General features: G+C 70.0%; 3 protein-coding genes across 7 annotated transcripts; 2 read left to right on the top strand and 1 right to left on the bottom strand.

Annotated features, from left to right (window-relative positions):
* The first annotated feature begins 106 nt into the window (after positions 1-106).
* CCKBR (cholecystokinin B receptor) lies at positions 107-3,880 on the top strand. Its single transcript, XM_056329879.1, has 5 exons — positions 107-744; positions 1,743-1,994; positions 2,075-2,339; positions 2,471-2,598; positions 2,891-3,880. The coding sequence occupies exons 1-5, from the start codon at positions 588-590 to the stop codon at positions 3,403-3,405; spliced, it is 1,317 nt and encodes a 438-aa protein (XP_056185854.1). The 5' UTR covers positions 107-587; the 3' UTR covers positions 3,406-3,880.
* A 697-nt stretch (positions 3,881-4,577) lies between these two features.
* Positions 4,578-8,284, top strand: SMPD1 (sphingomyelin phosphodiesterase 1). Its single transcript, XM_056329238.1, has 6 exons — positions 4,578-4,842; positions 5,492-6,255; positions 6,876-7,047; positions 7,130-7,206; positions 7,511-7,656; positions 7,744-8,284. Exons 1-6 carry the CDS (start codon positions 4,618-4,620, stop codon positions 8,151-8,153), a joined length of 1,794 nt encoding a protein of 597 aa, XP_056185213.1. The 5' UTR covers positions 4,578-4,617; the 3' UTR covers positions 8,154-8,284.
* A 95-nt stretch (positions 8,285-8,379) lies between these two features.
* Positions 8,380-15,111, bottom strand: APBB1 (amyloid beta precursor protein binding family B member 1). 5 transcript variants are annotated; one of them, XM_056329233.1, is made up of 15 exons: positions 15,094-15,111; positions 14,852-14,912; positions 14,122-14,745; positions 12,339-12,529; positions 12,204-12,260; positions 12,032-12,117; positions 11,822-11,858; positions 11,438-11,575; positions 11,234-11,361; positions 10,294-10,408; positions 9,995-10,079; positions 9,582-9,665; positions 9,374-9,489; positions 9,116-9,292; positions 8,380-9,042 (listed from the first exon to the last, which is right to left on the bottom strand). In XM_056329233.1, exons 3-15 carry the CDS (start codon positions 14,597-14,599, stop codon positions 8,875-8,877), a joined length of 1,860 nt encoding a protein of 619 aa, XP_056185208.1. In that variant the 5' UTR covers positions 14,600-14,745; positions 14,852-14,912; positions 15,094-15,111; the 3' UTR covers positions 8,380-8,874. The 5 variants fall into 5 exon arrangements, with proteins under 5 accessions (XP_056185208.1, XP_056185210.1, XP_056185211.1 ...); XM_056329235.1 differs by lacking the exons at positions 14,852-14,912; positions 15,094-15,111 and having other exon boundaries at positions 13,150-14,259; XM_056329236.1 differs by lacking the exons at positions 14,122-14,745; positions 14,852-14,912; positions 15,094-15,111 and adding an exon at positions 12,909-13,142.
* Between the last annotated feature and the right edge of the window lie 1,308 nt (positions 15,112-16,419).

Below are 16,419 nucleotides of genomic sequence, written 5' to 3' on the forward strand. Positions count from 1 at the left end.
CGGAACTGGGATGGGGCAGGGACCAGGATCGGGATTGGGATGGGTATAGGGATGGTGCAGGGACCGGGACCGGGGTGGGGACAGGGATGTGGCAGGGACAGGGACAGGGGTCGGGGCAGGAGCCGGCCAGGGAGAAGGGCCCGAGCAGGGCGAGGGTGGGCAGAGGCGAGACCCGGGCCCGGGGAGGGGGCGAGCCGGGGCCGGGGCCAGCCGGGGTCCCCCAGCCCTGCCGTACCGCCCCAGGGGCACCCGCAGGAAGCAGCCGCGGCCGACGGCACCGCCGCCTGGTGACAGCCAGCACAGTGACAGCCACCACGGTGACGGCCGCCTGGTACTCCGCGAGCGTTCCGTGCGGGAGCCCCCGGCGAGCACCATGCGAGTCCCGCGACCCCCCCGGGGCCCTGGCAGCCCCGTCCCCTGCCTCCCCCCGCTCCCTGCCACCGCCCCCCGGCCCGCCCCGCGCCGGGCACCGCCCCCGCTCACTCCCCCAGCGGCTCTGAGAGGAGCGGAGCGGAGCGGAGCGGAGCCTGCTCCCGGTGCCGCTGCGATGGGCGCGGGGCGGCTCTGACGGCGGCTCCGCCGGCGCCATGGACCCCCGGCGCCTCAATGAGTCGCTGCAGGAGCTGCTCTGCCGCCCCGGGAACGGCTCCGGCTCTGCCACCGGGACCGGCACCGGCTCCGCCGGGAACGGCTCCGCCTGCGACCTCCTCCGCAGGGGCCTCCGCGGGCCCCCGGCGCCCAAAGGTGAGACCGGGAGGGGACGGGAGGGAACCCTCGCTGTCCCTCCGTGCGCCCCCGTGCACCCAACCTGCCCCGGTTCAGACTATCGTGCCTCCCGGTGCACCTCGCCGTGCCTCCCGGTGCAGCCGCCCACCCAATGCACCCCGGTGCTCTCGTCCGCCCGCCCAGTCCCACCCCGGCGCACCCCATCCGGCTGCCCGACGCACCCCGGTTTACCCTGCCATGCGCCCCGGCGCTCCCCGTTTGCATCCCCGGTGCAGCCTGCAGCACCCGTCGTGCCCCCCGTGCGACACCGTCCCGCTGCAGCGGGCCCGACATGCCTAGCCAACCGCTGTCCCCAGTCTCGGTCCCCGGTCCCCATAGGGATGTGCCCCGCGCTGGGGGCTCGGCGGCACGGGCACTGCCCAGCGGTCCCGGTGTCGGCTCCCGGGGCTGCTCGGGGAGGGGACACAGGGAAGGCAGAAGGGGACCCTGGCAGGGACCCCACGGAGTGCAGCCACTGTCTGCTCCACTGCCGGGGTTCGGGACCCCCACCTCACGCCACCGCGCCAGCCGGGGCTCCGCGGGCAGTGAGATGCAGCACCAGCACCAGCTGCCGTTCGGTTCCTGGGGATAAACAGCCCTGGTCACGTCCCAGCGCGGCCGAAGGGAGTGGGGACTTGGGCAGCGGGCTCAGCCCTGGGGACAGCCAGCACCGTGGCTCCAGCCGCGGCACCCACCAGGCTCGGAGTGTCCCAGCACTGGAGCCCAGCCCAGCCAGCGGCACCCCCCTGGAGCCAAGTGAGTGGGGCAGGTGGAGCATCCTGGTCCCATGTCTGCTGCGGCAGCAGCCACATGGAGGGAACCCAGGTGCCTGGCTGCCAGCTCCCCACCAAGTCTACTGGACACAGCTGGAGCCAGCTGGAGCCCAGGTGCCTGGACCATGCTTGGCCACGCTGCCCACCCATGTTGGGGTGCCACCGGGGTGCCCACGTGGCAACTCATGACCCTGCTGCCCACAGACCTGGACCTAACGGTGCGCATCCTGCTGTACACGCTGATCTTTGTGCTGAGTGTCTGCGGGAATGCCTTGGTCGTGGCTGTGCTGCTCCTGAACCGCCGCCTGCGCACCGTCACCAACTCCTTCCTGCTCTCCCTGGCACTCAGCGACCTGATGCTGGCAGTCTGCTGCATGCCCTTCACACTTGTTCCCAACCTCATGGGCACCTTCATCTTCGGAGAGGCCATTTGCAAGCTCATGGCCTACCTCATGGGTAAGAGGGGGTGGGCAGGCAGGGGCCGGGGGAGGGCTGAGCCACGCCATACCATGGGTGCTGACCCTCGCTACCCACAGGCGTCTCCGTCTCGGTCTCCACCTTCAGTCTGGTGGCCATTGCCATCGAACGGTACAGTGCCATCTGCAACCCACTGCAGTCCCGTGTCTGGCAGACACGCTCACATGCCTGCCGGGTCATCGCCAGCACCTGGCTCTTCTCAGCACTGCTCATGCTGCCCTACGCCGTCTACAGCACCACGCATGCCATGCCGACCCGTGGCACGCGCCTGCCCATCAGCCAGTGCACCCACAACTGGCCCAGTGAGCATGTTCGACAGGCTTGGTGAGTCAGCACTAGGACTCCCACCCACCCCCAGGACCCTCGCATGACGAGGGACATGGTCTGCTTGCCAGCCCTGCTGCTGCAACTGGGCTGGCAGGGAGCCACTGAGCAATGGGTACCATGTCTTTCAGGTACGTCCTGCTGCTCCTTATCCTCTTCTTCATCCCAGGTGTGGTGATGATCGTGGCTTATGGGCTTATTTCCCGTGAGCTCTACCGAGGCATCCGCTTCGAGCTGGACATCAAAGGGGAGGCTGCAGGTGAGGGGCTGGGCTGGTGTGGGGTAGGGCTGAGGGCAGCACTTGGCCCTGCCTTTGCCTCCTGCAGCACGGCCCCCATGTGGGCAGAGCTCCCTGCCCTGGGACAAGGGGGAAGTCTGAGCCCCCACCCCAGCTCCCTGCAGCTGGGAGGTTCCCTGGGGCCCCCTTCCCTGCGCAGGGGCCTGTGCTGCATGCCATCCTGACACCCTGCTGCATGCCAGCAGAGGATGTGCTCAGGGTAATGTGGGTCCCCATGGTGCCACGGCTGTGACCACATCCCTTTGCCCCACAGCTCAGCGCAATGGCAGTGGGGAGCCAGTGCCCACCTGCGACGAGGGGGACGGCTGCTACCTGCAGCTCTCCCGGCCAGGTGGCGCGCTGGAGCTGCGGGCACTGGGTGCAGCAGGTGCGCAGCAAGACCGAGCGCGCATCAACAGCTCAGAGGCAAAGCTGGTGGCCAAGAGGCGTGTGATCCGCATGCTAGTGGTCATCGTGGCCATGTTCTTCCTCTGCTGGCTGCCCATCTTCACCGCCAACACGTGGCGTGCCTTCGCCCCGCGGGCGGCCCAGCGAGCACTCTCGGGGACACCCATCTCATTCATTCACCTCCTCTCCTACACCTCCGCCTGCGCCAACCCCCTCATCTACTGCTTCATGAACCGCCGCTTCCGCAAAGCCTTCCTAGCCACCTGTGCTGGCTGTCGCCATGCCTGCCCACACCGCCCACTTGAGGAGGAGGTTGCCAATGCCAACGCCTCACTCTCCAAATTCAGTTACACCACTGTCAGCAGCCTTGGACCCCCCTGATCTGGCCCCCCCGGCCCCCCCTGCTCTCCCCCAGGCTCTGTCTGCATCTCCCTGTGCCCCCACCTACCCTGGCGTCCTCCCCGTGGGCCCCCCTCCATGCCTGGCACAGCTCAGTGCACCACCAGCCTCTATGCTCCCGCCGAGTACCGCCTCACTCAACTGCCACTGGGCCACGCCAGTCTGTCCCATGAGCCCCTGGACCCCCAGTGCCCCCAGCTCCACACACCGCTGTGCCCGGGTTGGGCTGGGGGCAAGGAGCCAGGGCAGGGGTTCCCGGGCCTGGCAGCTGGGGGCAGGGGGGAGAGTGAGATGCCCCCAGCCAAGCCCAGCGACTCCCTATGCTTCTCCCTGGCTCCGGACGCAATAAACTTGCCCTGTGCCCGCCTGCACCCGCCTGCGCCACTGCTTCCCACTGCTCTCAGCCTGACCCAGCACTGGGAGTCCACAGGCCAGAGACGGGTGGGATGGGGGCTCCACAGCACTCGGGAGGGCCAGGGGCCAGGCCCCTCCACTGTGGGAATCCTGGGGCAGTGGCTGGTGCAACCAACAGCACTGGTGCACCCCATGCCAAAGGGCTGGGGATGGCCTGCTCTGAGGCAGCGTCACCAGGCTCTGTACCAGCACCGGGATGGCACAGCATGGCACTGGCATGACACTGCATGGTACCACACTGGCCCCAGCGTGGCTGGGTGGTTCCTGGGCAGTGGGCCCTGCCAGACCTCCCAACCCACCCTGAGGGATTACTACCCCACGGTGCCCACCGTGACCAGGACTAGACTGGCACACACGCACACACCTGCACACTCACACGTGCACGCACAGACCTGCCCATGCACGAACACATGCGCACACACAGCTGCACATAACCCCAGCCCACACACAGGTGTGCACATGCTCACACACACACAGACGCCTGTACTTACAGGCATGTCCTCACCTGCAGTGGCTGCAGGGACCCACTCATCGGTGTGGGGACCCCAAAGCGACAGGGAAAGGACCCCCAAGAGATACCATCTCCCACTATGCCCAAGTGACTCCATCTCCCACCGTGCCCGAGAGACTCCATCTCCCACCGGACTCCATCTCCCACCGTGCCCCTGGGGCCCGCTCCCAGCGTCCGTCCGTCCCCCACGTGTTCCCGCCCCTTCCTCGGAGCCCCGCCCCGCCGCCCGCCCCGGCCCCGCCCTCCCGCGGCGCAGCGTTGGTTCGGCCATGGCGGCGCGGGGTGAGGGTCCGGGCCCGGCTCCGCCGCTCCCGCTGCCGCTCGCCCTGGCCCTGGCCCTGGCGCTGTCGCTATCGCTGTCGTTGTCGCTGCCGGCGGGGTCGGCCCCGGGCGCGGGGGGGGCGCTCCTCGAAGCGGCGCCGCGCTGGGGCTGGCGAAACGTGTCGTGCCCCGTGTGTCACCTGCTCTTTGGGGTGCTGGACCTGGCGCTGCAGGTGCGGGGAGTGGACGGGACAGGGGGGACGGGGACAGGGACCGGATGGGACAGGGAGGGGATGGGGGGGAACGGGGGAGACAAGGGCGGGGGAGGGTGGGGACAGGACAAGATGGGAGGACGGAGACGGGGAGAACAGGGACAGAGATGGGGTCAGGGGCGGGACGAGGGAGGACGGGGACAGGATGGCACAGGGTGGGGACCGGTAGGAACAGGGACAGGGACGGGGTCAGTAACAGGGTGACGACAGAGGTGTACTGGGACAGGGACGAGAGGGGATGGGAACAGGCAGAGCAGGGCCAGTGGGTCCGGGACAGGAACGGAGTGAAGGGAGGACAGGGAAGGGGTGGGGGTGGGGGGGAACGGGCTAGCAATGGGGACAGGGAAGGGGTCAGGACAGGGCGGGAGACAGGAGCTCGGACAGGGATGGGACGGGACCTCGTGACAGGGCTGGGGACAGGCCAGCGGCTCTGCTCTGAGCGACAGGGACAGGCCGAGGCCCCCCTTCCTTCCTCCAAAGGGGAACTGGACTGGGGCTGGGGTGACGGCAATGGAGGGGACCGAGCCAAGCTGAGCGGGTTGGGGTGGCTGGCAGGCGGTGGGGCCGTCCTGGGGACCCCGCGGCAGCCCAAATGGTCCCTGCCCCACAGCTGGAGCCCAACGTGGCACGCGTGGGGCACTTGGCGGCCCGGCTGTGCCAGGACCTGCGGCTGGCGCGCCCCGAGATCTGCCAGCAAGCCGTGCAGCTCTTCCAGCAGGACATGGTGTCAGCCTGGGCACGCTCGGTGCTGCGGCCTGGTGAGGCCTGCGGGCTGCTGCTGGGCCAGCACTGCGGCCACTGGGACATCTTCGGTGCCTGGAACATCACCCTACCTGCCACCCCCAAGCCGCCAGTGCAACCACCGGTGCCCCCCCCACCCGGCGCTCCCACCGCCCGCCTCCTCTTCCTCACCGACCTGCACTGGGACCGCCACTATGTGCCAGGCAGCGAGGCTGCCTGCCCTGACCCACTCTGCTGCCGCGGAGCTGCCCACCCTGGCCCTGGCGGTGCCGGCTTCTGGGGCGAGTACGGCAAGTGCGACCTGCCACTGCACACCATCGAGGCCCTGCTGGCCCAGCTGCCCAGCGCGGCCACCTTCGCTGCTGCGTACTGGACGGGTGACATCCCAGCGCACGACGTCTGGCAACAGAGCCGGCAGGACCAGCTGCTGGCCCTGCGCACTGTCAGCAGGCTGCTGCAGAAGTATCTGGGTGACCTGCCCGTCTACCCAGCCGTGGGCAACCATGAGGCTACCCCCGTCAACGCCTTCCCCCCACCATATGTGCAGGGCAACCAGTCCTCTGCCTGGCTGTACGATGCCATGGCCCAGGCCTGGCAGGACTGGCTGCCCCCCTCAGCACTGCGGACCCTCCGGTGAGGGCAGCTGCCAACAGGGGCCGGGTGGGCAAGGGAGTCTCCAGGCTAGCAGGGGCTTGGGGTGGGGGGCCTGGGCTAGCAGGATCAGGGGTCTGAGGGATGAGCACAGGGCAGTCTCCATACTGGTTGGGTGAGGGGCCCTGGGCTAGCAGGGGCTCAAGGCTGGGAGGGAAAGGGGGGCCTTTGGCCTTGCAGGACTCAGGCCTGGGGGACTTTGGGCTAGCAGGGATTGGGGGGGCTCCAGGCTGAGGGGCTTCGTGCTAGCAGAGGCTCACGGCTGGGGGTGCACAGAGTGGTTTCCAGACTGGAGGGGGCAAGGGGGATCCCAGGCTGGCAGGGTGCAGGTGTGTCGGGTTAGGAGGGGTCAGGGCAGGTGTCTCCATCCTGGGAGGAGCAGCAGCGTGGGCTCATGGCTGGCAGGGGTGCAGGGCGCTTTGGGTGGGCAGGGGCAAGGGGGGCTCCAGGTGGGGGGTGTGGTATGCTGTGGGCAGACGGGAGGGGGTGCAGGGGCAGGCAGGCAGCCAGCTGGGCCTAGGGCATGTCGCGGGGCTGTGGTGAGGGGTTGCAGTGAGGGGTGGGGGCCAGCAGTGCTCACTCCCTGCCCCAAATCCCTGCAGTGCTGCCGGTTTCTACACAGCACAGGTCTGGCCTGGGCTGCGCCTTGTCTCCCTCAACATGAACTTCTGCTCCCAGGCCAACTTCTGGCTCCTCATCAACTCCACTGACCCTGCGGGGCAGCTGCAGTGGCTGGTGGGGGTCCTGGCTGCTGCCGAACAGGCCGGGGAGAAGGTGAGGGTGGTGGCAGGGGGACTGGCCCTGCATGCAGGGGCGTCCCAGGCACACCCCAGCCCTGTCCTCCCCTGCCTCCTAGGTGCACATCATCGGGCACATCCCTCCGGCCCACTGCCTGCGCAGCTGGAGCTGGAACTACTACCGCATTGTCAGCAGGTCAGCCCTGCGGCCCAGCACCCCCCCTGCATTGCCCAGCCTGCGGTGGCACAGGCGCAGGAGGGGATGGGGCGACGGTGCCGCGCCAGAGTGTCCAGAGTCAGAATCCCAAAGCTGCCTGTGCCAGGCAGGGCCATACCAGAGCCGATGGGCATGGCCTGGACATGGGGTGTCAGTTGAGCCTGGCGCGATGCGGGGGCTGTGGGTCATGGGATCAGCTGCACCACACCAGCTGCCGAGTGGTGCAGCGGGGATGGGATGGGGGTGTGGGCATTGGCAGCACTCACGCCCTGGCCCCGCGCAGGTTTGAGGGCACCATTGCAGCTCAGTTCTTTGGGCACACACATGTGGATGAGTTTGAGATGTTCTACGATGAGGAGACACTGACACGCCCCGTCTCTGTCGCCTTCGTGGCCCCCAGTGTCACCACCTACATCAACCTCAACCCAGGTACGCCTGGACCCCCAGCCCCCTACAGCCCACCACTCTGGTGGTGGTGCCAGTGCTCACCCCTGACCCTGCCTGCCCTGCCCACAGGCTACCGTGTGTACGAGGTGGACGGCGCCTACCCCGGGAGCTCCCACGCCGTGCTGGATCATGAGACCTTCATCCTCAACCTCACGGAGGCGAACGTGCCGGGGGCAGAGCCACGCTGGCAGCGCCTGTACCGCGCCCGTGAGGCCTATGGGCTGCCCAGCGCCTTCCCCGCTGACTGGGACCAGCTCATCCGCCGCTTCCAGGATGATGAGCGCCTTTTCCAGCTCTTCTGGTTCCTCTTTCACAAGGGCCACCCGCCCCGCGAGCCCTGCCTGGCCGCCTGCAAGGCAGCGCTGCTCTGCGCCCTGCGCACCGGCCGCTCAGCCGACCCCAGCCTCTGCCAGGCCCTGCGCCCAGCACTGCCCTTCCCACGCATCCAGGCGCTCTGGCGGCAGCGGCGGCTCTGCTGAGGGCAGATCGGGCACCGGGACACCGGCGGTGCCTGGGCTCGGCAGGGGCTGAGGCAGGGCCCTGCCTGTCCCCAGGCTCCTGCTGGCTGCCACCCCCACCGCGGCACAATAAAGGCGTGATGGACCCAGCGGCTCCTGCCCGAGGCCCCGCGGGACGCGCCAGAGGGTGCCTGCTGCTCCTCCTCATCCTCCCAGGGAGTGCTGCAGGAAGGGGGCAAGGCCGGGCTGGTGGAATGGGTTTATTAATTATTTAGTACGACACAGATCTTCATTACAGCAGGAGTGGCAGCTCCGGAGCCGGTGGCCCCGGGGAGCCCCACGCTGCAGGTTAGACCGCATGCATCGGGGCAGGGTGGGCCCTGCACCCCCGCCGCGCCAGCCCCATCGTCCCCGCGGGGCAGCGGGGGGCTCATCCCGGCGTGTAGAGCAGGACACCCCCCCCAGCCCACCGCCCTGGGGCACGGCCGCGGGGGGCAGAGCCACAGCACGGCACCATGCTCGGCGCGCACCCCCTGTGCAGGTACGTGCCCCACAGCCCCTCGCACATGGCTCGGCGCATGGGGACACTTGCACACACACACGCACACCGCTCGGCACGGGCTCATCCCCCCGCTGGTGCCCCGCACTTCCGAGGCGCTGCCGCCCCCTCCGTCCCATCCCCCTGTCCCATGCCGGGGGTGGCAGATGGGGAAGGGGTCTTGGTTGCTCCCCCCATCCTGGCTCATGGCGTCTGGGCCCCGAGGCGCTTGGGCTTCAGGCTGCCCAGGAGGGTCTGCATGCCCCGGCGGACGGAGGAGCCCACCCGGCGTGCCACCGAGTCAGCCGGCGGCGCGGGCAGGCAGGAGCTGGAGGCCTGGGGCCGGGCATCCAGGCACTTCTGGTAGCGCAGCTGGGGAGAGCGGGGTCAGCAGTGGGGCCAGGACCGTGGGGCCGGGGAAGGGGCTGAGCAGGTGGACACTCACCATGCAGGCGGCCTGCAGTGCCTCACTCAGCCCAGCGGCGTTGGGCTCACACCAGACCATGTGGCAGCGGAAGGCACCCGGGGCGCTGGCCATGATGAAGGCGAAGGAGCGCACATCCCGGCCCACCCCCATGAAGGACAGGAACCGCACGCGGCACTCGCACAGCACCGCCTCCGTCTGCAGGCATGTGGCCAGGGGTCACCACCATCCCCACCATGCCAACAGGATGGGGACGGAGCACCGCAGGGCCAGACCCACCTGCTCGTGGATGATGGTGAGCGTGGCAGGTGCCACATTGACCACAATGGGGGTCCAGTGCTCCTTGCTGCTGGTGGCTAGTGCTGCCTCTAGTGCTGCATTGATGACGTCCATGCCTGGGGATGGGCAGGGGGCTCGGGGACGGCCAATGGGGCCAGGGCACCTACCCCATGGCAGCCCCACAAGGTGCGAGTGCCCCCCCACTCACCCACAGGCTTGGCAACGGGCACGCAGCCCAGGTAGCACACCGGGAACTTCTGCACCACCTCGCTCTTGGGCGCCGGGAACTCCACTGTAGCACAGGGAAGGGTCAGCCCCCACCAACATCACTGTACCCCAATGCCTGGCCCCCCCAGCTGGCCCCCAACAGCCTGCACTGCCCCCCACCCCAGCACATGTGGCAGTGGGACATACGAGCTCCCTCCCCCAGTCCAACCCCCCATCCCCTCCCAGTGTCCCACATGCCCCCCATCACGTCCCAGTGCCCCCTCTACACACACACCCATCCCCTTCCTGCGTATCCCCCCCCTGCCAACACCCCCTATCCCTTCCCAGTGCCATACACCCACACCCATCCCCTCCCAGTGCCCTCCATCCCCTCCCCGCCCTGCCCCACCATACCCTGGAAGGGGATCTCCACCAGCCTGGAGGGGTCCATGGAGAGGCCATTAGCCAGGGCCCGGGCACTTCGCCGCTCCACCATGATCTGGGGAGAGCATGAGGGGCACCGCCCCCGCCCCCCGCAGGTTGTCATGCCACAGCCCCCAGCCCCTGTCCCCCACAAGGGGCCATGGCACCCCATGGTGAGCCACCAGCCGGCTGTTCCCTGGGGACATGGTGAGGAGGGGCTCACCTGGGAACAGACCTCAGAGCTGGTTGGGGGGTCCATGAGGGGCTTACCTGGGGCTGGGGGGGCTCACCTGGGAGCAGACCTCATGCAGGCTGGTGGCGATGTTCTTGGCAGGGCTCTCACAGCGAAAGACATGGCACTTCAGCATCTGTGTCAGCTGGTCCCGGGCCACGTAGGCGAAGTCCCTGTGGCAAGGGGTTGCACTCAGGACCCCCCCCCAGCTACCCAGCTGCCTGAGCTCCCCGCCCCGGGTGTCTCCACCACCAGCCCAGTGAGGGACAGGACTGGGAGGACTGGTGCAGGGCTGGGCTGCCATACCTCTCCCTGCATCCCCGGCCAGCGCAGCAGAAGAGAGCCAGAGAGCAAAGTTAGTGGGCCCGGGGCACACGCATACCCCTGGTCCCCCCCACGTGGGACCCCCATGCCCACCAGGGTCATGCCCAACCCATGGCACCACAAGACACACACACACACCCAGGATCACTAGGGGGCTTAGCCTTGGGATCCCGCATGCCCGCACACCGTGCAGGATCCCAGGGCCCCACACCCTGTGTGCACCCACATCCCCCCACACCCCATGCACATGGGACCCCACAGCCCCACATGCACGGGACCCCTGCAGCCCCATGCACCCCATGCACCTGGATCCCTGCACCCCACACGCACAGGACCCCCATGGCACTGAGCCCCACGTGCACCCAGATCCCTGCACTCCACATGCACAGGACCCCTACATCCCATGTGCACCCGGATCCCTGTACTCCACACACGAGACCCCCACAGCCCCATGCCCCACATGTACCCAGATCCTCGCACACCCCTGCACCCCAGATGCATGGGAGACCCCAGCCCCACACCCCATGCACACCTCTATCACTGCACTACATGTGCACTGGACCCCCATCAGCCCTGGACCCCATGTGCACCGGGACCCCTGCATGCTCCCGCAGGCACCAGACACCCTCTGCCCCCAGGACCTGCACCCCCCCAGCCCATCGTGCCCCCCGCACCTGCCACTGTCACGCCCCACACCCCAGACGCGGATGCTGGCCACGGGCTGCGCGTGCAGCAGGGATTGATCCTGCGGGTCCACCAGCTTCAGCGTCTGGCTCTCCAGCAGCAGCAGCATCGCCCGGCCCTGGGGGTAGCCGCGTCAGGGTGTGCGGGGGCTGTACCGGGGGCTGCCAGCAGCAGGCGGGGCGGGGGGCACTCACCTCCCCCCAGGAGCCAGGGGGGCCGCGCTGGTGCAGGGAGAGCTGGCGGATGCAGTTGTTGACAGCGATGCTGCTCCGGCCCGGTGCCAGCTCGTCCTCGCTCATCTCCACCCAGCCCAGTGAGCGCACAGCAAAGCGCTGCGGGGGACGGCATGGGGCAGGCATGGCCCCAGCGTGGGGACCCCAGCCACCTACCTGCCCCCCACCCCCCGAGGCAGGGCAAACCCCGCAGTGGAAGCACCGCATGCCCCAGACTCTGCTGAGCCCCCTCCCATGGCGGTGACAGCATCATGGCACCACCGGGCTGCAACCCCAGGGTGGGGGGTCCCAAGCCGGTGGGGGGCCTGGGGCACAGGGAGGGGCCGGGCTGGGCCCCCAGCCTACCTTGGAGCCCAGCTTGTCCTCCTCGGCCAGCGCCGCGCTGCAAGAGCGAAGGGGGTATCACTGGCTGATGCCTCCTGGAGACCCTGGTCCCCTGCACAGGACGCAGCTCTGGCCCCACACCAAACTGGCAGCCCCCCTCCCAAGGGTCCCACTGCCCTGCAGGGCCCAGGCGCAGCCCCACACCCCCCAGGTCCCCCGTGCCTCACACACCCAGTGCCCGGCGAGGCCAGGCCCGGCGACGGCGGCTCCGTGTCCTGCACTCCAGGCTCATCATCTGCCTCGTCCGCCGCAGGGTCCTGGGGAGGGAGCAGGGGGGGCTGGCAGCAGCTGGGCACCGCAGCGTGCTGCCCCCCCGGCTGCCCACCGCCCCCCCCCCCCTCACCTTCCAGAAATCCCCCTCTCCGAAGCGCTCAGCCGGGGCGAAGCCCGTCCAGGCGAGCTGTGGGAAGAGCGGGGCCAGCTCAAGGCAAGTGCTGTGGGGCAGCCCCATGGCGCCCCACGGCTGGCCGGGACTCACCGGTGGCTCCTCGGAGGGGGTGATGCCCGGGGAGCCAGGGGCCGAGCCACGGGCCAGCCCCGAGGGGGGCTCCCACTGCGTGGTGCCGGTGGGGATGTGCCAGTAATAGGTGCCCGAGGTGTCCTGCACCCGCATCCATCCCGCAGGCAGGTCCGAGTCCGTTTCGAAGGAGTTGCGGGTCCAGAAGGAGTCTGGGGGGGCGGGGTGAGGGGCGCGGTCGGGGCCGGGTGCCACGGGGGTGGGCCCCTCCAGGCAGCCCCAGCAGGACACGGCCCCCACACCCAGCCCCAGGGAGCCCCCCCGGATGGGGCACCCACCCAGCAAGGTGGGGACGCCTCCGGACGGGCTCCAGGCTCCCCCATCGCCATGAGGACGGGGCCGTGGACAGGCAGGGCTGAGGACCACTCCCGGTGGCGTAAGATGAGGGTACCCCACACCGCTATGAGGACGGGGGCCCCCAGCCGGGCCCCACGGGAGGACCTAGAGGCGCAGCAGGGCAGCAGCCCCCTCCCCCGCCCCGGGCTGGGCCGAGCCGCAGCCCCCGCGTCCCACTCCCCCCCCCGGCCCTACCTGGGCGCGGGTCCAGCAGGACGATGGCCACGAAGAAATCCGCGCTGCACATCGTGCCCCCGCCCCATGCCGGGGGTCGGGCCGGCTGCCGGCCACAGCGCAGCCCGCAGCCCCCGCGGGCCCACCCGTGGGGCCTGCCCTGCCGCAGCCCCCCCGCACACACACTGCCCCACCCGCAGCCCCGGCCCCACGCAGCCGTGGGGCAGCCGGGTGGCGGCGGGGGTGCCCGCCCCACGCTCACCTGCGCCGGGGCTGGACCAGGCGTTTCCCCGGCAACCGCTGACGACAGCGCCGGGGCCGGCGGGATGCAGGATGCGCCAGAGGGATCGGGATGCGCGGGGGGGCGGGGACATGGAGGGCGGGGGGGGGACAGAAGGATGGGGGAGAGGCTGGAGTGCAGGGATGGGGGGGACAGCACGGTACAGTGCAGGCTGTGGGGCACATGAAAGTGACACTGCCTACCGTGGGGACACAGGGGGGGCATTTACTGGCCGGAGGAGGGGGGAAGGGGACAGGCACACAGAGGTAGCGGGGGACACAGCAGGGCCAGAGCCGCAGAGAGGGGTGGTAGGCAACGGCACACCAGAGCCTGCACCATGGGGCACAGAGCTGCCAGCAACAGCACAGGGTCATGGAGGGGGTTGGGGGGACATCAGTGGGGCACACAGTGGAGTGCCACGGAGCTGACAGGGGCTGGGGGGCCAAGAACAGCACCCAGCGGGGATCAGGAACACAGGCAGCAACGGGTAGGCTGGAGGGCAGCTGTGGGCACACAGCCAGGAATAGGCGGAGGAAAATGTAGAGCTGACAGGACCAGGCTGGGCATGACAGGTTGGGGGCAGGCAGGGGCTGCCATGGGGCAGTGGTGGGGGAAATGGAGCAGCCATGGGGCAAGCAGAGGCAGCTATGGGTCAGACAGGGCCCACTGTGGGGCTCGCAGAGACAGATGAGGGGCAGGCAGGGCCGCCATTGTGGGGCAGGCGGGGGCCACCACTGAGCAGATGGGGGCCGCCGTGGGGCAGTCAGGACAAGCCATAGGGAATGAGGGGCAGGCACAGGACAGGCAGGCATAGCTGTGGGGCAGGTGGGGTCCACAGCGGGACAGGCAGAGCCGGCAGGGACAGCCACAGGGGAGCCAGGACCAGCCGTGGGACAGACACAGGCGGCTACTGTGGGGCAGCCGTGGGGCCACCTGGTGCCCGCGGGTGCCCACCTGCATCGTCGGGGGAGCTGCCGGTGGGGCTGCCCTGGCTGAGCGTGGCCCAGCTGGAGTCCTCATCGCTGGCAGTGCCGCTGCGCACCCCGAAGAGCAGGCTGGCGCTGCGGCCATGCTCGCGGGGCGCCCGCTCCCCACTCTGCTCCGACTCGGCCGTCATGGGGTCACTCTGCACCGGCGTGGAGTCCCCGTCGCCTTCCTCCTCCTCTTCGTCCTCCTCCTCCTCCTCCTCGGCACCTCGCAGGTCGATGAGCAGGGGCAGGGCCCCCCCACCGGCGTTGTTGCCGGCGTTGCGGGCGTTGCGGGCCGAGACTTCCAGCTCCTCGGGGGGGGGGGCCAGCTCGTTGCGGTTCTGGTCCCGCTCAGCTGCCCGGCGCAGCTGGTTCTGCCCGTCCTTCACCCACTTGGCGTTGGCCGGCTCCTCGCCGGCCGGGCCTGGCGGCCCCCCCCCCGCCCTGCAGCTCGGTGCTGCCATACAGGCGGGGGCCCTGGGGGGAGCCGGGGGGGGGCCTTGGGGCGCAGGGGCTCGGGGGCGCCTGGCAGCCCCAGGCTCAGCCCCAGGCAGCTGTTGTCGTTGGCCAGGTCGCTTCGCTTGCTCAAGGCCCCCGACATCGTCGGGGCCTGGGGGGGGGGGGGGGGGGGGGGGCACGGACGGGGACAGGTGGCACCGCCGGCACCGGGGGACACGGCGGGTGCCCCCCCGGACCAGCCCCCGCCCGACCCTCACCTGCGGCTGGCGGGAGGCTCCTACAGCCCCCGGGGCGCCGGCACCTCCGCGTCCATGGGGCCTGCGGGCAGCGGGCGGTGGGCAGCTGCGGCACCGGGCCCCCCGCGCCCGGCCCCCCGGCCCCGCGGGCCCCGCCACAGCCCCGGGACCCCCCGCCGCGCCCCGGCACCCCCACCCCGGGCCTGCGGGATCCCCGCAGGCTCCGATCCCCCCCCCGGCCCGAACCCCGGCCCGGCCGGTACCTGCGGCGGCTCCGCTAGGGGGGCGGGGGTCCGCTTCCGCTTCCGCTTCCGCGGGCGGCGCAGCCCCTCCCCTCCCGACTGGCACCGGCACCGGCACGGGGCTGGCACACAGCGGCACGGCACTGGTGCCGGCGCTGTCCCCGTACTGACAGTGCCACCGGCAGGGCACGGTACCGCTCCTCTGCCACCGGCACCGGCTGGCACAGCGCGGCGCGGCATGATCGTGCCACTGGTACTGTCACCGGCACGGACCGGCACCGGCACCGGCACCGGCACCGGCACCGGCAGGGGTGGGTCCGCAGGGCGCAGCACAGGGTGGCCTGGGCAGGGCCGGGGCAGAGCGGCACGGCACGGCACGGCACGGCTCGGCACGGCACGGCACGGCACGGCTCGGCACGGCGGGAGCGCGGTGGAGCGGCCCGGCCCGGCCCAGCACGGCGCTGCACGGGACACAAGGCCTGGAGCAGCAGCGGCGAGGGGCGCAGCCGGGACCGGCAGAGCACGGCACGGGGGCACACGGGGTGCTGGCACGGCACGGCAGGCGCAGGGTGGGCTGGCAGGGACCAGCGGCATCGGCCACAGCGCGGTGATGCTGGCAGCGTGCCAGGGCTCCTCTGGTCCAGCCCCCGGGCACAGCGACTGCAGCACCGCCCTGGGCAGCCTGGCCCGTGTCACCGCCTCGGTGACGAGGCTTTGGGGCTGCTCGGCGGGGTCCCCGTGCCATGACTCTGGCGCTGCCGGGGAGAGCCCGGCTCCCCCTGCCCCCCGCGGGTGCTGATGCCCACGGATGGGACCCCCCGGCTGGCACCTCTCCAGCCCCGCAGCGCAGGGCAGGATGGCACGGCATGGCACGGCATGGCACAGGGCTGTGGTGTGGCACAGCACAGCAAGGCATGCACAGTACGGCACAGTGTGGTACGGTACAGTATGGTATGGTACAGTACAGTATGACATGGTATGATGCGGTATGACATAGTGCCATGGGGCATGGCACAGCACGGTGCGCTGTGGCACATTACAGGGCAACACATTTCAGTCGGCACAGTACGGTGTGGCTCAGCATCAAACGATGCTTTGTGGTATGGCACAGTGTGGTAAAGCCCAGCACAGCCGTGGACACCCCCCCCGCCCCTGTACCACATCCCCCAGGAGTCATCTACCAGGACACCATCGCAAGGCTCCTGCACCCAGCAGGTCCTGCCCCACTGCCCCTGCCACACCCAGCCCAGTGGCACAGGGACAGTGCTACGCCACCCCACAGCTGCCACAACACAGATGCACCATCCCCTCCACCCCCCGGCACCCCTAGACAAAGCAGGGAGGGTC

This window comes from Falco biarmicus, chromosome 2, assembly GCF_023638135.1.
Source record: "Falco biarmicus isolate bFalBia1 chromosome 2, bFalBia1.pri, whole genome shotgun sequence".
In the NCBI taxonomy this organism is placed as follows: domain Eukaryota; kingdom Metazoa; phylum Chordata; class Aves; order Falconiformes; family Falconidae; genus Falco; species Falco biarmicus.